Consider the following 23,183-nt stretch of genomic DNA (forward strand, 5'->3'; position numbering starts at 1 on the left):
ACAATGAATGAGTTGAGGACCGCCATCAGGGTGTCCATGGGCACTGCACAGTCTGCAGGTGACCCGGTTGCCATTGCCTGGACTTTGGGGGAAGAAACACTAGTTTCTGAGCCATGCTGACCCTATCCTGTCTGCCACCCGAAGGGAACTTAGGACAGTGACAGTCCCACCCTCCCTGCTGCCGCTGACTGAGGGGCTCATTCCCGCCAGACTCACCACCCTGGGGAGTTCTGCGCTGTCCTCAAGTGGTGCCTGTAGTCCCTGAGTGCGCCCAGGTGCAGAGGAAACCAAAAACAGAGTTGGTGATAACTGCTAGAACGATCAGAACAAATGTTCAGGCTTCCGTAAATTGGCCGCTCAGCGTCCAGTACACAGATGGGAAACACAGGGAAAAAAGGATATGAGAGCACATGAGCCATGCTGCTGTCAGGGAACACTGAAATATGTTCAGGCTTCCAGAAAATGGCCGCCAGTGCCTTGATAGGAATCACATAGAAAATGGCCGCTGAAGCCCAGACAGTCAGCCTGCTCTGCACACACCTAAAATGACCGCCATGAGGTAGATATAAAAAAAAAAAACCTGCAAAGCCACAGCGCTGCACCATTCCCAGGAGACCCTCACAGGCACCTTCCAGGAGCATACCATACAGGTCCCAGGACCACAGCCATTCAGCCAGCCCCCCCCATGTCAGGTGAGAGCCCACAGAGCCCCTATATAGGCATAGGCACACACACACCACTAAGCAGCCACATGCAGCATTCCCCCCCGAAGGGAGGGAGGGAAGATAGGGACAGGGGAGAGAAGATAAGGAGGTGAGGGGGCCCCAGAATCGACCTCCCAGGGAATGCCCAGCTGCTCCGCCCCGTCACAACAGGGAGAGCTGTACTTACCAGTCCTGAAGAGCTGGGAGACATTCCATTGTAGATGTACTCCTGATCGGTACAGGGTAGCTACTGGCCTCGGCATACTGTGACGCAGACATCAGTAGCCCGGTCATATGTATGCCCCGGAGCATAAAAGCTCACGACCACCTTTGGAGCTGAGGTATGTCGTGGCCTGCCGAGCCGTAGCTGCGACCTGCACACGCTCGATGGCCGGACTGGGGAGACTACAAGGATAAGTGAACCAGCCGGCTGTTGATAGAAGATTCTGCATAAAAAACAGAGACCTATGGGCCCAGGGTTCCTAGGTCTGTCTCCTTCACTAGGCAAAATAAAACTGATTACTGCAAGGCAGGGTGGAGGGTTGATACCTAGGGGAACTGAAAGTTCTGAGTGTTGTGTTACAACTTTGCCTAGTGTCTCTTAAAGGGAAAGGTATACAACCCAATGGTCTAAGAGAGGAGCTGTGTCGGTTGGTGAATATAAGGGAAAGACACTTTGAATGGATCCGGTTGCATAGCTGGCCCCAGTAAGGATATTCCAGTGGAGCTCAGCACAGCACATCTTACTTGTGACCAACACCTAAGACACTGGCGAAAAAACTGAGGTACCTCCAGTAGGGGGGAGGGGTTATATGGGGGATTGAACTTCCTGTCTAGGGTGTGCCAGTGTCCAATCACCTAGTGATACCCTATAACCCATCAGTAATTACTGAGTCTCTGCATCCCGTGATGTACGAGAAAGCAACTTATTTTATAGAGGGTTTATCAAATGACTTTGATGTCATAAAGCATTATGGATTTAAAAAGGTAACGATGGATCAAAAGTAGTGACTCCGACCTTTTCCTCGCCATCTTAACAGTGGGAATTTTTCCTTTTTTTTTTTTTACTTGGCATACAGATTTTTTTTTTTTTTTCAATAAACCAATTCAAACAAACACTTATCTTGAATATAAAGGGAAAAATATACAAAAAACATTCATCACTTGTGCAAATGCAGCATACTTCAAAGTCAGTCATAAAATAATTTTATTTCACATTACACGTTATAGCCAAAGAAATCAATTCTTATAACACGCTTGTTTACAAATTCATGGGAAGACCAGTGATTAATGGGTTATGGCTTTTCATGTACTACTTTAGTTTAGAATTTAACTTAAAGTGTTACTAAACCCAGCAATATGAAAATAGTTCCTCTGCCCTCCCCCCAAGCTTATAAATCTTCTTTTTACATTAAAATATTGCCACTATATACCTTTTTGGCTGATCTGTATACCATGGTCACATGATAAACCGCACAGTTTCTCCAGTGCTGAGGCTTCAGGTAGGAGATTTCCACTTCAGCCTGAATACACGCCCACACGTGTGATGCCAATATCATGTGACCTGGCTAGCTCTGAGAACAAGTAATTATTCTCTCCAGCATAAGACATAACTGAGCATGTGCAGTTTGGCTGTGTTAGCTGGCCTTCCCCAGATTGACTTCAGGAGGGAAGGATCTGTGCATACAGGATAAAAGCCTTTTTACACAATGCAGGGGATTAACCCCTTAAGTTCCACAGTGATTATAACAAGCATGCTTTGCTGCATATACAGACCGATTTTACGGTTGTGGGTTTAGTAACACTTTAAGTTGGATGTGCAGTCTGTGACAGCATATACTAGTCAACAATTCTGATGCTTTTCAATTTAAAATCAGTCATATATAAATAAAAAGGTAACTTCACTCCGTGTCAAGGTATTCAGAAAAGCAGCAATACAGTAGAATATCATAACTGGTTGATTCGCTGCCAACATTCTTTTGTTAGTGCTTTCACTTCAAATATACAATACACAACCTAAACCATAAAAGCGCACTTGTCATTAGAGAACTATGAGGCCTGCCATTACTTACCACCACTGGAAAAGACAAGATGCCTGGCCGTCTCAACAATTTTTTTTTAACACACTGATCCATAGGGGCTTGTGCAATATATGCTATGTTCAGATCCATAATGTGTACTGATGTGAATGAAACTATGATTTGCTATGTACCCATATACACATCTCTACAATCTGAACTTGCATTTAGTGAACAAAACAAGTAAAACATTAAAAAAAAAAAAACTATATCCGCAGTCCTGTGTATGAACCCAATTGGGATGCAAATAAACATTTGTGCTAACGTTTACATGCGTACAGAGTTCCTATTCCTCAGTGCTGTCCAGGGTCAGCATGTCAATATCAACAATGTGTGCCCAGTGGCTGCTGTGCCACTCAATAAATGTTGGCCCTGAATGAGAGTTAGGCATGTGGTGGCAGCAAATGCGAGAAATGACTGAAGGTGTACTGTGTAATCAGCTGGTGACATCCACTGATTTCACACTATTGATGTGAAACATGAATAGTAACCTCCCTATGAATGAGTCATTCATGCAGAGGTGGAGCATGCGCAAAACGAGCTTGGCCTTCAATGATTACACACTATTGTTTACTGGTCAGCCCTGAGCAGCGCGGAAATGTACGGGGGCTGTGTGTCCATACGAGTGCAGATGCAGCACAGACTGCCAGCAAAATCCTATGGAAAACCATATGTTCATGAGTTGCAAATTAGCCTGAATTCCTAATGTTTATACTTGCTCCAAGTCCGTGATCTGAATCCAAAGCATCAGCATTACAGCCAAGCAGCTTGCATTTTCAAGAAGAAGGGTCAGCAAAGGCAACCAACATTTTCCCCTCAAAACAAGCAGTTTTTTTGTGGGGGAATAGCCCAGTGCACTATAGCACCATAAAGAATACAGTGGTTATGTTATGTACATTAGGGTCTTTCATTTTTCCAAAGATGTGATTTTCATATGACTTTGCTTACGCCCCGAGTCTCAGTGATGTAAAAGATATATATGCCAAATTTCAAGAAGATTGGATAATATTTAGGGATAGATCACTTTTATCACCAACTAGTGAAATTTCTAACATTGAAGTGCTTTACACTAATGGTCTTCTCATGTATTTCTTTCATCTTTTGCAGGTAATTGAACTTTAAAATGGGAACCAAAAGAGAAATTTGGCTGCTAGAAAAGGTGCCTAGTGGTGAGTTTTTAGAAGCTCGGCTCCCTTCAAAGGAACAAGTACTTTTCGTTTTTATTTACTATCACAAGGAACTGAAAGAAAAAATTTCAGATGCTGCTAAATCTACCAGTACTAAACTACAGAAAGAGTGGAGGAAAGCAAATATCCCTCTTAAGACAGAGGAGAATATCCGTGCTGGTATACAGAAGCTGTACAAAAAGTACCAAAATCTGGGTAAAGAGAAATCGAGAAACATGGATAAAGCAAATGTGAAACGGCAGATTTGGAAAGGTGATCTCATCAAGTTATTTGACATTTCCCGCCAAAATGTGATGAACATGAATAGCGTATCACAAGAAGATAAAAAATTTCTTAGGTCACAAAGAGCAGATCGTATGAGTTCGTCATTGAGTGGAGTAGACAAGGTTTTCGCCAAGAAAATAAGAACTAAGTGTACAAAACAAGAAAAAAAAGATTCATATAAGAACATTACAAAGCCATCGCTGACTCAATAAGACAGTTATACTGGAAGACTCCTCTCCATCATCACAAGCACCTAGTGACGAATAGGCTGAGTTTTCGCCTCCAGCAACAAAAAAATTAAGTTCAAGTCCTAGATTAAAACCTCTTGATCAGACACTCACGTCTACTTCGGATCGAGAACAGCTAGGGTTGTCAATGACACCGCAGAAAGAGGAATTGCTCTGATAAAGTATAACGAATTGGTCAGGGATTAACAACAAAAAATTCATGTTGAGGGCAGTCAATTATCACAGAAAAGTCATCACCATGCGAATAAAACAAGGGATTGTATCATTCAAAGTTGATAAATATAACACGTTTTGCCTATCATATGACCTATTAATCTTAGTGTATAGTTTTTTTAATAGTATTTTAAGTTTGTGATTTCTAGTTTTCCCAATAAAAGGAATTACCGTATTTCCCGGTGTATAAGACGGTCCCCTAATTTTACTTTTGAGTTTTTGCCTGTACTTACCATATAAGACGGCCCCCCCTTCCGACGCTTCATATTTCTTCCTTTTTGCTGGTGCTGGAGCCATATCCTTCCTTCTTGCTGGAGCCAATCAGAGCAAGCGATTTATTCTATTAATGAATACAAAGTCGTCATATACGCCGGAAAATACGGTAACCTTGAAAAATCATATTTTATTGCTACTTTTACAAAACAAATTAAAGTGTGCAACCTCTAAATATTATCCAGTCTTGAAATTTAGCATATATACCTTTTACATCACTCAGACTCGGGGCTTAAGTAAAATCTGCAAAAAATTTACAGTTTATATTTTTCCATTGGAAAACGAAACACCCTAATATACATTGAAGAGAAAAACAGACAGACATCGAAAATTCCACAACCCAAAAGCTTTGTAATTGTCATATGTTAAATATTCAAACAATATTTTGTTAATACGGTTAATCTCCGACCTCAAATCCCAAGGTGTCCATTACATTGCATATCTACATTAGGCACAGTGAACAAGATGGCTGCTCTCGTTCCCTTTTCAGTCAGCATTAGGTATGCTACACTGTGCCATGTGTTTCTGAGAACACATGACTGGAAAAAACATTACTTTAAAAGATAAAGCATACATCCTTTAGTGTATTAACAAAAATTCACCAGGAAACTTTGGTATGGTAGGGGGCCTGGGCCTATGGGGCTCATTAAAATGATCAATTGTGTGCATTTACCAGTAATGACTAGAGCAAAAATTTCAATTATCTGTGGTTGGTTGATGATTCTTACTGCTGTAACAGGAAGGCAACTGCAAAATATCTCTCATAAGCATATGATCTTTGTGGGAACAGACACACCCTTCATTTGAAAAAGACATCGGCCCATTTCACACAGACCAATCGGGCCTGCCTGTCAGTTTTTTACGTGGACCTGATCAGACCATTGACACCCGCCGACATACAATCTAATAAAAACAGACTGATAGGGATCTGTTCTACATATGCCTAGTGGATTGGATGGTCGTCGGGTATAAACAGACAGGCGGTCCGTCTACATCTGACCACCCATAGAGAACAAGCAGCTGTGTCTGCTCTGCATAAACAAAGAGGAAATGGACAAGCCATCCGCCTGCTCCTTGGAGATCAGAAGATTCAGCCCTGAGCTGGCGGAATCCGCTCCATGTGAAAAGGGCCATAATTGTGCAAATTATCTTATCAAATAATGCCAAGTTTGAGACACTAGGTTTGATTTAATAAAGGGAAACAGACTTTGCTTTGCAAGTGCACCAAAGCTTAGTAAATGAGGGGGAGTTCAATCACTAAATCATGTAGGTCACAATTGCTGTTTTTATTTTATTTTTTTCCTTGCATGTGATTGGGTATTCTTTGCAAAGTCAAGTTTCACCTCATTTACTAAACTCTGAAGCAAATTCCCTTTACAGAGTGCGACTGCACTTGCAAATTGAACAGTCCATTTGCCTTTAGTAAATCGACCCCCATGTATTTAAGCTGCCTTGTGTTTATTTCCTGCAACACAGACCACAATATTTTGCCTAATTCCATTGAATACTACTGTATAACATTTTCAGAAATGTAATATATTGATATAGGTTTCAGACTGCAAATAGTATTAGATCAGCTATGTAAAATTAAATAAATATGATCTAGCGTGGCTGCACTGCCTTTACCACAGAAGCCCCTGCTCTGCTAAAAGCTTTCCATACATCGGGATCAATGTTTTAGGTTTCTGTCATGCAGAACTAGACCATTGCAATGCATTTCAAATACACTATAAAGGCTATGGTGCCTTCCACAAGGTTTTGCATGTTGGAAAGTTCTTATTAAAATAGTTTTATTACAAACTAACTTTCAATACAGACTTGGCTACATTTTAGGTAGAAAACCATGTTGAGTGCTAAAAGAGGGTTCCTGCATAAAACAATCTGAGATGTTTAATAATATTCCTAAATAGGCACAGCTTATTTGTAATACTTGATTTTCTTGAATTTTTTTTTTTTCTAGTAATGCATAGTAGTTGATTAATAGCTTTGCAGGACCTCTAAGGCACCTTCGTTTTTGGCAAATATGTTCAAATTGTACAATCAGACTGACAACATACAAACAGGCAGCTATTTTGTGGTGCAGACAGTGTACCAAGGAATTGGGTATGGCCGTTCTTGACACAAGAACGAGTGATCTCACTGTGATGGAAGCCAGGCTCTACTCGCCACCTTTAGCCAGAACCCAGTTTTTCTGTTACTGCTCCAGTCTGGTTTTAAAACAATATTCTTAGGGGGTGTCCAAGTCACTGCTGGATTGTCCATTTTAATCCTTAGTATTACATTAGAGACAAGGCAGCATTAATGGCTTCATAATAATTTGTAAATGGGATCAGAATTGAGATAGAAGAATTCATTGGTTATTTAACCTCCCCCCCCCCCCACCCCAGTCCAATATAAAAATCTAATAATATTTCTGGGTTGGCCATTTTTTTTAAATTGAAGAATGCAAATCCATGTTTTTCCACTTTTCTTCTCTTGATTCCCACCTGCAAATGACTCTTGTTTTTGTCTTTTTTAGCTCTTGCAGTATGTCATGTGTGACGTTCACAAAAGGAAAATGTTTTCAGGCAGAGCAAAAAAAAATAAAAAAAGTTTATCAGCTATTCAGTGTGCAATATTGAGATTCTAGTTCAGTCACATGTGCTGTAGAGCCTCCTGGCCTTGTTCTGTGTAACAATCATCTCGGTTGAAATCTGACCAAGCACCAAAGGATTCCTGGAAGCTGGCGCTTTTCTGTGGTAGGGGCATCCGCCTTTTATCCCTTGAGAAAAAGCTAAATCTATGGGAGAGAAAACAAAAAATGTACACTTGTTTCAGTGACAAAACTCAACTTCATCCAAATCTAAAAAAATAAAAAAATAAAAAAAAAGGAATACACAGTCCTTTATTTAATCGAGTAGTGCACGAATGTTGACAAAAACACACAGCAATCAAATGTCCAATAAATGAGGTTAGAGAGCTCAGCAATGGATGAGAAATGCTGACTGGTCCATATGATATATTGCATTCCCCCCCCCCCCCCCTTTACATTGAGCTGAGTATCATACATCAAGACATTTTTAAAATACACTGCTTACATGTAATAAGCATAAATTATTTCACGCAGGTGTTAATAAGTGCATCACTTTGAAGGATGTAGAAAACTCATGCAACATACTTTGATGTAACAATATTAATTTATTTTATTTCATCCTTGAACATGCAGTCTTATAGATTCTATTCCTTACTCTAAGTGCTTCCAGTCTGCAGACAATATTCAAATGCAGTTTGAATTCTAAAACACACAGAGCCTTTGCCAAGATAAATTCATTGGGCTGCCAATGTGGACATTGTCTGGAAATGCTAGTTTCTTGGCTTTTATACTAGTTTATGAGCCACTGACATAGAACATGAATGCATAGCATAAGTTTGAACTACACAGTGCCTCGAAAAAGCATTCATACCCTCTGAAATTTTCCAAATTTTGTCATGTTGCAACCAAAAACGTAAAATGTATTTTATTGGGATTTTATGTTGTAGACCAACACAAAAGTGGCACATAATTATGAAGTGGGAGGAAAATGATAAATGTTTTTCAAAATTATTTACAAATATCTGAAAAGTGTGGCATACATTTGTATTCAGCCCCCTTTACTCTTATACCCCTAACTAAAATCTAGTGGAAGCAACTCCCTTTAGAATTCACCTAATTAGTAAATAGAGTCCATCTGTGTGTAATTTAATTTCAGTATAAATACAGATGTTCTGTGAAGCCCTCAGATGTTTGTTAGAGAACCTTAGTGAACAAACAGCATCATGAAGGCCAAGGAACACACCAGACAGGTCAGAGATAAAGTTGCTTAAAGCACTGTTTAATCAATCAATCATCTGAAAATGGAAAGCATATGGCACAAATGCAAACCTACCAAGACATGGGCGTTCACCTAAACCAGTGATGGCAAACCTTGGCACCCCAGATGTTTTGGAACTACATTTCCCATGATGCTCAACTACACTGCAGAGTGCATGGGCATCATGGGAAATGTAGTTCCAAAACATCTGGGGTGCCAAGGTTCGCCATCACTGACCTAAACTGACAGGCAGGGCAAGGAGAACATTAATCAGAGAAGCAGCCAAAGAGGTCCATGGTAACTCTGGAGAAGCTTCAGAGATCCACAACTCAGGTGGGAGAATCTGTCCACAGGAGAATTATTAGTTGTGCACTCCACAAATCTGGCCTTTATGAAAGATTGGCAAGAAGAAAGCCATAATAAGAAGCCCAGTTTGCGAGAAGCCATGTGGGGGGACACAGCAAACACATGAAACAAGGTGCTCTGGTTAGATGAGACCAAAATTTAACTTTTTTTTTAGCCTGAAAGCAAAACTCTAAGGCCGCGTACACACGGGCGGATTGTCTGCCCAACTTAGTCCGCTGAACCGTGTTTCAGCGGACAATCCGCTCATGTGTGGGCTTCAGCGGACTTTTTCAGCGGACAGTCTGACGGACTAAGTCTTTCGGAATTTCCGTAATTTTGTCCGTCCAAACTTGGTTTTGTCCGTCCAAACTTGGTTTCAGCGGACAGTCCGCTCGTGTGTAGGCAAGTTGGATGGACTAAGTATGGCGCATGCTCAGAAAGGATTTACACGGCCGAAGGTTGCATTGCAGTGTATTGGACGTCGTATTTCTAGTCCCGTCGTACGTGCTGTATACGTCATCGCGCAAGCTTTCAGCGGACTGTCTGTTCATCGTGTGTGGTCAAGTCCGTTCATTCAAAAGTTGAACACGCTGTCTGTCGGATTGTCTGACCAACTTAGTTGGGCAGACAATCCGCCCGTGTGTACGCGGCCTAACACTGCACATCACCCTGAACACACACCATCTCCACCATGAAACATCATGTCAGCATCATGTTGTGGGGATGCTTTTCTTCATCAGGGACAGGGTCAGAGTTGATGGATGGAGCCAAATCCAAAGGCAATCTTGAAATAATTGCTTGTTAGAGTTAGCAAAAGACTTGACAGGGGTGGAGGTTTACCTTCCAGCAGGACAACAGCCCTAAAAATACAGCCAGAGCTACAGTGGAATGGTTTAGATCAAAGCATATTCATATGCTAGAATGGCCCATTCAAAGTTCAAACCTAAATCCAATTAAGAATCTGTGGCGGGACTTGAAAATTGCTGTTCAAAGACGCACTCTACCCAATCTGACAGAGCTTAAAGTGGTGGTTAACCTACCAATTTTCATAATCTTTTTTTTTTTTTTACTTTAATGGCCCCCTGTGAATATGCTTTATGAAAATAATGCTGTATATAACTTGTTTACACAGCGCTGATCACCGCTTCTCTCCTCTCTCAGCCCGGCAAATGCAGTGGGCGGGGCTGGGGATCCCCCACTGATGTCAGTCAGGAGGGGAGGAGGAGAGAGGCGGCCTGCCTGCTGCATTGATTGGGCTGAGAGAGGAGAGAAGCGGCGGGTCAATGAGTGCAGATCAGCGCTCTGTAAACAAGGTATATACAGCATTATTTTCATAAAGTACAGTCACAGGGGGCCATTACAGTAAAAAACTGATGAAAAATAAACAGTAATTTGAGCAGCAGGACAGGAGGGGACTGCGGATGATGGAGGCACGTACTGATGACTCTGGTGTCAGAGCGCGGCAATCATGATATATCATAGTCAGCGTACAGGGGGGGGGGGTGCATAGCCAGGGAGGATTAGACAGGTATTACAGGGGGGCAAAATTACACAGCACAAGCACTGTGCTGTATAACATGCTTTAAGGGAACAGAATCTTTATTTTTTGGGTTTGGGTCTAGATGTGCAAAGCTGGTAGAGACATACCCAAAAAGACTTGCAACTGTAATTGCAGTGAAAGGTGGTTCTACAAAGTATTGACTCGGGGGGGGGGGGGGCTGAATACAAATGCACGCCACACCTTTCACATATTTGCACACAATGCTGAAAACCCATTTATCATTTTCATTCCACTTCACAATTATGTGCCACTTTGTGTTGGTCTATCTGTAAAATCCCAATAAAATACATTTACATTTTTGGTTGTAACATTACAAAATGTGGATAATTGTAAGGGGTATGAATACTTTTTCAAGGCACTGTACTTACAAGTGAGAATGACAACGTCCACCTTAAGCATACACTGGAAATTGCGGTGGCTCAGCAGGAGCCAGAGGAATTTTGGTACATGTGTACCCCTCTCTATCTAAAGATTACTTTTTGGTGAACAGTCAGAGGTTAGATATGGGGCTTTTCTCTAGAACATAAGGGCTACTGTGCACCAATCATAAATACAATATCTGACAAAAGTGAGTACACCCCTCACGTTTGTAAATATTTTATTCTTTTCATGTGACAACACTGAAGAAATTACACTTTGCTATGATGTAAAGTAGTGAGTGTACAGCTTGTATAAGTGTAAACTTGCTGTCCCCTCAAAATAACTCAACACACAGCCATTAATGTCTAAACTGCTGGCAACAAAAGTGAGTACACCACTAAGTGAAAATGAATGGCTGTGTTGAGTTATTTTGAGGGGACAGCAAATTTACACTGTTAGACTCGGTTCACACTGGGGCAACTTGTCAGGCAATTTAGCTGCCTGACAAGTCGTGCTCCATTCTGTACAATGGAACCATTCTAATAGGACCAACACAAGTCACTCCGACTTAGAAAAAGGTTCCTGTACTACTTTGGGGACGACTTCAGGCGACTTGCATTGACTTCTATACAGAAGTCATTTTGCAAGCCACCACTGAAGTCGGATGCAGGTCGTGCTGCCTCAGTTTGAACCGACCCTTAAGCCCCGTACACACGAGAGGACTTATGTCCGACAGACTTCCGAAGGAGTTCTGCCGGAGTTCCGACAGAGTTCTGACGGACTTTTCGACTGAGCGGACTTGGCCACACACAATCACACTAAACTCCGACGGATTTGAACGTGATGACGTACGACTGGACTCGAATAAGGAAGTTCATAGCCAGTAGCCAATAGCTGCCCTAGCGTCGGTTTTAGTCCGTCGGAATAGCATACACACGAGTGAATTTTTCGAAGGGACCGGGTCCGGCGGAGTTCCATCGGGAAAATTTGAAGCATGTTCCATATTCTAAAGTCCGTCAGACTTTGGTAAATCAAAAGTCACTTACGCCTCAAGAATTTTTACTAAAAACACTGAAGATTTAAACTTTATGAGGTGAATACACCTTTATAGTGATTCCACTAAGTTCAAAAAAAAATATATTTCTCTATTCAATTTTTGTTTATATATTTGCTCAACAATTATTTTTTCTTTTTTCTTCCTCTCCCCCTCTCTCTCTTCCTTTTTTGTTTCCCTCTGTGGAGAAAAGTTTTGTGTAATCAATCGTACCAATTTCCTCCTTTGGAAACGGTGATCTCCCTATTTGGGACACACTTTACGAAGGAATGTAAGTATCGAGTGGTTGATACTATATGGTATTAAATAGGAATGTTATATCCGCCCCCACATTGTGGTCTCAGGAAATTTCCCTCCCCCCCTTTTTGTTTTTTTTTGTTTTTTTGTTTTTTACACCTTAGTACCTTGATGGGTGATATAACGAAATATGTTATATATATTTGGATATATGTATTTTATTTATACGAATGTTTATAGATGTATGTTTTTTTCTTTCTAGTATTTTATACACATATATGTTTTTCTTCTTTTACTTATTTATATTCTCTCCTTAGAATTTAGAACATTATTATCAGCTCCTGAAGAAGTGTCATCGTAGACACGAAACATGTAGAGCACCAAAAATATATGTAATCGTTGACTGTATGATTGATATCCTTGATCCCACATTTGTATAGATATATATTTTGTTTTTCTCTTTCCCTTTTGGAAATTTGAAATGGATTTTACTATGTTTGATAGGATGTCAATTAGGTCTTAAAATGTGTAGTTTTAAGGAGGAAACATTTTCCTTTTTTTGTGTAAAAAGGAAATTGAACTTTTCCCTGTTCTTTTTAAAAAATTGTCTTTCTTTTTTTTTTAAAAATAAATAGAAATAATTCTTTTTGAATATACTGGTTGTGTTCACAACTTTCTTTATGCCTAAAAAGTCCAACTGAACCCACATTTTTTCTTCTGAGGTCTTTTATGTGAAGGTTCTTTTATTCCTTTTTTTATTTTTCTTCCTTACTCCCCCTTTTCCCTGTCAATATTTATATTCACAAAGTGATAACTAGGACGCGGCATTTTGTCTATCAGTGTATCCACAGACACCACCCTGTGATAGATACACACTTGTTCAATTTTTATAAATCAAAAGTCCGTTGCAGCCCACACACGATCGAATAGTCTGACGGAATCAGTCCGTCGGACTTTGGATGTTGAAAAGTCCGCTCGTGTGTACGCGGCATTAGGCTGGGTTCACACTGCTGCGGTGATGAGATCGGATGTGATTCGCACCGCACTGCAGTGCAAATCACATGCGATCTCTGTGCGATGCGAGTTCAGCCATACAAATAGTATGGCTGAATTCGCATTGCATCTGGCCCAAACTCGCACAGGACCCTTTTTTTGGTCTGCAGCAGAATCGGATCTCGCATGGGTGTTCACACCATGCGATCCGATTCCTGTCTGAGTTTGCAGATCGCACTGCGATATGCAAACTGATTTGGAGGTGTCATTAACTTTTCACTGACACTCCCAGCAGTTCACATAGGGCAGTGTGAACTGCCGCCGGGAGGCATGCGATGTGGGAACCCGCAGCGGATTCGCAGCGTTCCCGCATCACAGCAGTGTGAACCCAGCCTTATACAAGCTGTACACTCACTACTTTACATTGTAGCAAAGTGTAATTTCTTTAGTGTTGTCACATGAAAATCTAGCATAAAGTATTTACAAAAATGTGGCTTTTGGTTATTTCAAAGAGCTTATGACAGCCTCTGCTTAAGTGCTTATACCCAGTCTGGCACAAAACCCACTGTACAACCCACATGGCATAAACATAAAATCAAGTGTAAAACCTGTGAAATGCTTACATCCTGGAAATGTCATGCTTAATGCAACTCCTCAGCACTTCTTTGATCATGAAAATTTACAAGCTGATAAAAAATTGTCCATGTCCTTTATAAAATTGTGCAGCAAATGGCTGGACTGTGGGTACAATGCAGATGGGGCTCTTGGGACACCAAGTCACCAGCAGGCAAAGCACGCTATTTACAGTCTAACTTGCCATTGTAGTTACAAAGCAGTGTGCTAGCTAGAGCAACGTGCACTCAAACCAAAGTTTTAGTGAAAACCACTGGTCAGCATCATATATTGATACATTGATCTTCACTTTTTCAAATTAAATAGAAATTAAATAGATGCAATCTAAAATGTCGAAAGAGTGCTGTGGTTCAAGAGTTTATGACAGCTATAGTAACATGCTAATGGCAGCTGCATCAAGGTATACCCTTGTCTATTGGCAAAGCTGCTTTATTGATGGTTGATAATGCTGAATATAAAATAGTACATGGGAAGAAAAATTGGTCCAGCTGGCACATTACTTTTTCCTTTCTACGTTTTTTTTTTTTTTTTTTAGTTAAAAGGGTTTAATGTCATTAAAGGCTTGACATTTAAGGCATGTTCAAATGACTATTAGTGCATTTACAGTGCCTTGAAAAAGTATTCATATCCCTTGAAATTTTCCACATTTTGTCTCGTTAAATCCAAAAACTTAAATGGATTTTTTGGGGATTTTATGTGATAGACCAACACAAAGTGGCACATAAGGCTTCATGCACATGGGACGTTTTTACAGCCTCTCCTGAACTAGAGTGCAAAAATGTCACTCTAGATGTGCAAAGCTGGTAGAGACATACCCAAAAAGACTTGCAGCTGTAATTGCAGTGAAAGGTGGTTCTACAAAGTACTGAGGGGGGGCTGAATACAAATGCATGCCACACTTTTCACATAGTTATTTGCACAAAATGCTGAAAACCATTTATCATTTTCCTTCCACTTCACAATTCTGTGCCACTTTGTGTTGTTCCATCATATAAAATCCCAAATAATTAAATTTACGTTTTTGGTTGCAACAAGACAAAATGTGGAAAATTTCAAGGGGCATGAATACTTTTTCAAGGCACTGTATCCTTTTCTTCCCATTATCCCTCCCCCAGCACTTTCAATATATTATACTTGCCTACAACACTTTTTTCAAGATCTTTGCTGTCCAGCTTACCAGGAGTCTCTACCAGAGATCATTTTAAAGGGGTAAAAACTTTATAGAATTTAAAGCGCAACCTTCACTTTGAGCATTAGGTCATGTTCAAAGCTATGTTATGTAATGCACATTAGGTATGTTATTGCACTGAGATGCCATTTATTTTGAATAGAACCCTAACACACTAAACGTAAGGCACCAACTACAGCACATCACAACACACTGGGGGAAATTTACTAAAACTGGAGCACTCAGAATCTGGTGCAGCTGTGCATGGTAGCCAATCAGCTTCTAACTTCAACTTCTTCAATTAAGCTTTGACAATAAAACCTGGAAGCTGATTGTTTTGCATGCAGAACTGCACCAGATTTTGCACTATGCAGTTTTAGTAAATAACTCCCATTGTGTTGGGGTACAATGCCAGATTGTTCATAATGCACTAGTTGACTTCGCGCTAAGCATGTTAATGTGTAAAGTAGTATACATTATTTCACCACAGATGTGTAAACCTGGTCTCATCATTCCACTTATTTCATATCTTCTTAATCAGGCGACTGTCAGATTTATTTTGGGGGAACAAATTTGAGGTGAATAACGTCAAATTTTAATTTTTTTTAATTTTTAGCTTTGCTTTCTTCCTTACTAAGACCTCAGTAATAAAACTAAAGACTCATACACGCGATCGGATTTTTGGACAACCGTTCATCTGTTTTTTTTGTTACATGCTAGTCTCATGTCGAAAGTGAAGAGGTTACTCGCCATACAACTTCAGAAGTGATGTAAGGTGTTGAATAGTTTTGTATGTGTTCTTTCATTTGAGCATGGGTAGTCTTACGCTTAAGTTTTTTTAGCCAAAAACCGCACTGATTAAACGAAAATTGTATGCTTTGTTCACGTACGACAAATGTTTTATAGTCTGCACATCCAGCTTTTGTCCGGAGAAAAATTGGCTGTCTAAAGCACCATACTAACGATCCGAAAATTGTCAGGTTGTCCTTCGGATGAAATTTTACTTCCGATTTTCGTATCGTGTCTACGGGCCTTAAATGTACCCAAATCTGATACCAAATTAAAACCAGACTGTCTGAAAAAATCCCAAGACTGAAGTAGTTAAGATAAGGCCCAACCAAGGGCATAAGGTACCAAGGGCATCTGCAAACTCCCAGCTATGGCAAGTATATAACCACTTTAATATCATCTTTTGTAATGACTGAAATAAATGGTTATGCAGTTAGACACGTCTGCAAGCTCAACCATCATGTCATAAGCCATGGCAGTTTAGTAAGGCTACTTCACCTGACTTTACAGTTTTAAGCAGTCACTGAGATTCTGGTTTACTAAAGTATCCTAAATGGGCAATATATGATGATGTCTACCCTTCCAGTGTAATACCGTTATCTTTATGAGAATATGATGAATTGGAGGCCAGGGATACCGAATGGCTTTCTGATTGGCAGCCAAATGCAAAACCATTTCTTTGTAACAATCCCACAATGAGCCAATCAGAATGCCACCAGCAAGACAGCACAACATACCCAGAACATGCACAAAAAAAAAAAAAAAAAAAAAAAGACACAGCAATACAAAAGCAATGAAAATGAATCCTACAAGAGAGATAAGCCTGCTGATTGGCTGCAAAGTGGGATCATCAGCAATCAACCCAGCTGCTACCATGGGCATAATGGCTGTAAACATCCTAATGGAAAGACATAAATAGACATGATGGCAATTAACATATGGAATGGAAGTCATTATAAACCACATATATAAAATGTAGGTGTGTAAGCGTACTTATATTGGTATATATATTTATATCTGCTAAACAAACTGCTCCCATAAGTTCCTGGTATCTTGAATGAAAACTTGCCTTCAGCAGACAACATACAGGTTATGACTACATTCAATTATAATACATCAAGATGAGGTGGCTTGGACATCAGTTAAACCTAAAAGCAATGACCATTAGAACATGATGGTAGCTGTAGTAACATGGAAAATCAATCTTGTATACTAAACTGCTTTTGTCAAAGGAAACTGCCTAGCGTAAAAAAATTTAATCTGAAATATTGTTGCAAGTTTTTGGTTATGCAGAATTGCAATATCTAGTAGTAGGGAAGCGCCGACGTCACCAATCCCACATGTCCTAGAAGGACGGGTTCTGATTTGAAAACCAAAGGCACGTTATCAGCAGATGCAGCAAGTGCATTATTTTAGATTTAATAAAATGTTATAAGGATTTTACACCATGTGGAGCATTTTGTTTTTTTTTGGGAGATATTCTCACGTGTAGCATGGTGCCAAGGGGTGATCCCGTGTAGAAGAACAACCGGATCTGGAAAAAGGCCTTGGCTGGGCTAAAGCCATAATTGCAAAATTGATTCCCTTGTAATGAGAGATCTACAGGAGCTGGTAAGCAAGCCTTTTAGCTGTTGGTGGAGGCACTGATGTTTAAAAAGATCACTAGAAGGTTGTGGATGGTGAAGACTGACACCAGGAGTTTTACTCATCACATCATTTGTGGACGGTTCTAATTATTTGAAATATTTTCACTTATATTAATGTTTGATTGATTAGCGAAATCCTATTTATTTGTTTGTTTGTTTACTGTGTATGTATCTCACACAGGAGGTTTTGCTGCTTACACTGTATAATCTGAGTCATATATTAGCATGTTTTTTTCACATTTTATAATTGCTGACAATGACATACAGTATCTCACAAAAGTGAGTACACCCCTCACATTTTTGTAAATATTTTATTATATCTATTCATGTGACAACACTGAAGAAATTAAATAACTCAACACACACAGCCATTAATGTCTACAGTACACCCCTAAGTGAAAATGTCCAAATTGGACCCAAAGTGTCAATATTTTTCGTGGCCACCATTATGAGTTCACCAGAGCTTCACAGGTTGCCACTAGAGTCCCCTTCAACTCCTCCATGACAACATTATGGAGCGGGTGGATGTTAGAGACCTTGCCCTTATCCACCTTCTGTTTGAGGATGCCCGATAGATGCTCACTAGGGTTTAGGTCTGGACACAGGCTTGGCCAGTCCATCACCTTTACCCTCAGCTTCTTTAGTAAGGCAGTGGTCACCTTGAAGGTGCGTTTGGGGTCATTACGTTGGAATACTGCCCTGTGGCCCAGTCTTTGAAGGGAGGGGATCATGCTCTGCTTCAGTATGTCACAGTACATGTTGGCATTCATGGTTCCCTCAATGAACTGTAGCTCCCCAGGACTGGCAGCACGCATGCAACCTTAGACCATGACACTCCCAGTACCATTCTTGTCTGTAGGCAAGACACACTTGTCCTTGTACTCCTCTCCTGGTTGCCGCCACACACGCTTGAAACTAGCTGAACCAAATAAGTTTACCTTGGTCTTATCAGACCACAGGACATGGTTCCAGTAATCCATTTCCTTAGTCTTCTTGTCTTCAGCAAACTGTTTCCAGGCTCGTTTTTAATCATCTTTAGAAGAGGCTTCCTTCTGGGATGACAGCCATGCAGACCAATTTGATGCAGTGTGCGGTGTAAGTTCTGAGCACTGACAAGCTTACCCCCCCACCCCTTCAACCTCTGCAGCAATGCTGGCAGCACTCATACATCTATTTCCCAAAGACAACCTTTGGATATGACGCCAAGCATGTGCATTCAACTTCTTTTGTCTACCATGGGGAGGCCTGCTCGGAGTAGAACCTGTCCTGTTAAACTGCTGCATGGTCTTGGCCACTGTGCTGCAGCTCAGTTTCAGGGTCTTGGCAATCTTCTTATAGCCCAGGACAGGGATATGCAATTAGCAGACCTCCAGCTGTTGCAGAACTACAAGTTCCATGAGGCATAGCATGACTCTGACAGCCACAAGCATGACACCCAGAGGCATGATGGGACTTGTAGTTTTGCAACAGCTAATTGCATCCGCTAATTGCATATCCCTGGCCTAGGACATCTTTATGTAGAACAACAACTCTTTTATTCAGATCCTCAGAGAGTTCTTTGCCATGAGGTGCCATTGTGGAAAAGTGTAATTTCTTCAGTGTTGTCACATGAAAAGATAGAATAAAATATTTACAAAAATGTGAGGGGTTTACTCACTTTTGTGAGATACTGTACATATGTTTATAGGACTTTTCTAAATGCATATGAATAAAATTCACTGTAGATTTATCAATGTTTAGGACAGTGCATTTGGCTAATCTGTATTTAGAGAAAACAGAATTCTGTGTGTTCAGGGACAGATTAGATACTCCAAACGCATCTCAATCCATATAGATTGTACATAAACGCAAATACATTTAAGAGAACTCTATGTGGCAAGCATAAACCGTGTTTATACTAACCAGATAATTTTCTCCTGCATTTAAATTGCCCAAACACAGGAAGCTAGTTTGAATTTAGCATAATTGCATTCCTCTAACATGCTTGTTTATCCATATGAAAAAAGCACTTACTTATAAGTATGCTCTGCATTGATTAGATTACAGACTCATCTTCAACCAGTTCCCAAATAAAAAATAAAATAAAAAAAAATCTGCCATTATTCAACACTACGCATTAATGAGATAAAATGTGCCCTATGGAACAAATCCAAAGGCCCAACTAAAATAAATCAACCAGCCCTCTGAGGCATTCTTGGGATCCTTCACTAAAAGAACAAGCAGGTTTTACTGCACTATATAGAGCAGGGATATCTATTGCTCATCTTCAGAGGCCACAAGCAGCTCATACTTTCCACACTTCCAGAAAGGTGGACAGGTCTGTTAATAGGTTATACAGTCAAAAGTGTCCAATCCCACTGCTAGCAACCTGTCATAATCTGACAAAATACACTCCGACTGAATGCTGTACCAACCATTGGTCACAAGTGCCTAAACCCAATGCCTGAAATCTAACTGGGGTATAGTAAATTTGATAAAAGAACTTTAGTTGGATGGCTTTATTTACAAGACTTTATCACTGGAGGAGTTTGGTGCCTGCATACAAGTCATCCTGAGTTTGTGGCCAACTATCCTTAACCAATAAAGGAATCATGGCAGTCCACTTGCTTTGCATTCTCAATTTCTTTATTAAATCACCGTTACAGGATGAATCACATTCATTCATCACGTGATCTCTCACGTGCACACAATAAATTGGTTTTCTTTAATGGCCAGCTCGCCCAGAGTAGTATATTTTGAACATGTAGATGCATTCCTTTTGTGATTACTATTCAACTGTTGCAAGAAAATGCAATGAGTAATAAAAAAAAAAAAAAAAAAAAAAAAAAACAACAGGCAGCAGTTTTACACATGAATGTATAAAACTTATGAGGGTGATAAAACATATGACATCATACAGGTTGCACAAATTAAACTCATGCGTTTCAGGGTCATTACATGCTCAATGGGTATGAAGTCAATAGAAGGCAAAACGCTCAACATGTATGAAGGTCACTTGACAGCAAAGGAAGGCCTTTTACCTGGAAAATACCATCATGGAGAGAAGACAGACAAGCCATGATGTGAAAATAATCAAATAATTGTATGCTGGGTGGAAACCATTGCTAAAAAAGATGAAAATTTTTTTCAAGACTGAAATTCTTTTTTATTTGTTCCAGTTATTGAGAATACTTAGGAGACATTTTACAAGCAGACTAAAAATAGTTATATATGTCCTTTTTTCATGCCATGTATTATCTAATGATACCGTTCACTGCTTTATACTAAGGCCTATCTAATGATACAAGTACATTAACCCATAACACGGAAGATTAATTGTTAATTTTACTGCCCCAATCTGACAGTGAAATGCAACTGGTTGCCATCTAACATTGCACACAATTTATGGCTCTTTTTCTACCTTACTTCATAAGCCAGCTACATAGGAAACACAACTATTGCCACTCCATATTACTGAATCTAGTCAATTACATAAATATGCTGAAAAAAGATGTCTGCAGCATCATAGAGTGGCTTGAATGACTATTTACCCATTCTGACCGATTTACATTTTGTAATGTTACAATTTGGGATTAAAATGCATTTTTACTGGGACTTGATGGATTAGTCCACACAACACGCTTAACACTTTGAAAGGGCAAAATATTTTTATTATGGCACAAAAATAAAAAAAAATAAAAAAATAAAAAGGAGGCATTTGCTAACTGCACATGTATTTACCCATGAGTCAATATTTAGCAAAGCCACCTTCACCAGAATTTTTCAAGCATTAACACAATTTTTTTTAAATCCGTTAAGGTCGGCTTTGTTTTTACCCAGTTACCCCCCAGGCCATATAAGACAAAAAATACGATCGCGCTCCCCAGTAAAAAAACTCAACCCACTAACAAAAACAAATAATAGTGAGATAAAAATAATTGTGATACATATACACAGTCAGTGCATACACAATGTAAACAATTAAGGTCAAACAAATAAAAAATAATAAGAAAATTCATTGAAATAAGAATAAATTAAATATAGACATAAATAAATTCATACGATTAATAAAAATTCATTGAAATAAGACTAAACTAGATATAAACATAAATAAATTCATACACTTAAATAACTTGTAAAGTGCTCGAAAATGAAAATGTGCAAACAACAATTTAAAGACACAAACACACGTGCCCAATAAACGTTCTCAAATGAATGAAAAAGAATATAAGTGCAAAAGTCCGTCAGTTGAAGGCATCTCTCCAATTAGACTCAGTGCAGTGCATAGACTTCCTTCACCACCACTGTGCTGGTTGATAGTAAAAATGCGCGCTTACCAAATCCTAAAAAGATCTGGGCATGCAAGATAAAAAATCTCAGAGGACCGTCACATCAGGACAACATCTCATCTCTCCACACGAATTTCAATGATGGGATTGCTCATAGAATATATAGACAGAAACTCCCATAGTGTGAATCCATATAAAAAACTTTTTATTAAAACATAAAAACCATACTCCCAAGCAGAATCAAATAGCATTAAATGCCGGCCAGCAAAACGAGCACCCAAAAGTCATGTGATAGCGTCAACACGTCGAGACCACCCTACGTCCATTTCGTCACATATGACGTCGTCTGGGGTATGCGATACCCCAGACGACGTCATATGTGACGAAACGGACGTCTAATTGGAGAGATACCTTCAACTGACGGACTTTTGCACTTCTATTCTTTTTCATTCATTTGAGAACGTTTATTGGGCACGTGCGTTTGTGTCTTTAAATTGTTGTTTGCACATTTTCATTTTTGAGCACTTTACAAGCTATTTAAGTGTATGAATTTATTTATGTTTACATCTAGTTTATTCTTATTTCAATTAATTTTTATTAATCGTATAAGTTTATTTATGTATTTATGAATTTTCTTATTATTATTTATTCATTTGTTTGACCTTAATTGTTTACACATTGTGTATGCACTGACTGTGTATATGTATCACGATTATTTTTATCTCACTATTATTTGTTTTTGTTAGTGGGTTGAGTTTTACTGGAGAGTGCGATTGTAGTTTTTGTCTTACATGCTTTGTGGGTGTGTATCACACCAGACTAAATCGCTGCTTTTGGGTATTTCGATTAATTTTGTCTTTTTTGAAAGTTTAGCGCAGTATTTTCCCTTCTACCCCCCAGGCCAATTCTGACATTTTTCCCCTACATGTAAAGATAAGTATTTTTTTTTTTTTTTTGGTAGAAAATTACTCAGAACTCCCAAACATTATATATTTGTGCAGCGATTTTTTGAAGGCAATTTTGTTTGGAAAAATATACACTTTACTGAATTTTAATGCAAAAACACATATATAATCCAATGTTTGGTAAAACATTAGAGAGAATGATAAGCTGAGTAAATAGATAACCAACGTGTCATGTTTTAAAATCGTGAAATGGTGCCAAACTACAGTACTTAAAAATCTCCATAGTTGATACTTTACATATTTTTTCACAGGTTACCAGTTTAAAGTTACAAAGGATATCTAGCGCTAGAATTATTGCTCTTGCTATAATATATGTGGTGATCTCTCACGTGCAAGCACAAGGGAACAGGGACGCTATAAAAAAAAA

General features: G+C 39.5%; 1 protein-coding gene across 3 annotated transcripts in view; it reads right to left on the bottom strand.

The window, feature by feature from the left end:
* Positions 1–1,894: 1,894 nt before the first annotated feature.
* Positions 1,895–23,183, bottom strand: part of RILPL1 (Rab interacting lysosomal protein like 1) — a 78,479-nt gene continuing 57,190 nt past the window's right edge. Inside the window, exons 7-8 of one of the 3 annotated variants that reach the window (XM_077461919.1) lie at positions 20,604–20,687; positions 1,895–7,746 (exon numbers count right to left, since the gene is read on the bottom strand). In XM_077461919.1, coding sequence (XP_077318045.1) covers positions 7,602–7,746; positions 20,604–20,687 — 229 coding nt within the window. In that variant the 3' untranslated portion in view covers positions 1,895–7,601. Of the gene's footprint in view, positions 7,747–16,747; positions 16,836–20,603; positions 20,688–23,183 lie in introns of all 3 variants that reach the window. The other 2 variants (XM_077461921.1, XM_077461920.1) reach the window with 2 other exon arrangements.

This window comes from Lithobates pipiens, unplaced genomic scaffold (genome assembly GCF_037356315.1).
Source record: "Lithobates pipiens isolate NorthernLeopardFrog02 unplaced genomic scaffold, aLitPip1_a1.2 Scaffold_3, whole genome shotgun sequence".
NCBI classification, from domain to species: domain Eukaryota; kingdom Metazoa; phylum Chordata; class Amphibia; order Anura; family Ranidae; genus Lithobates; species Lithobates pipiens.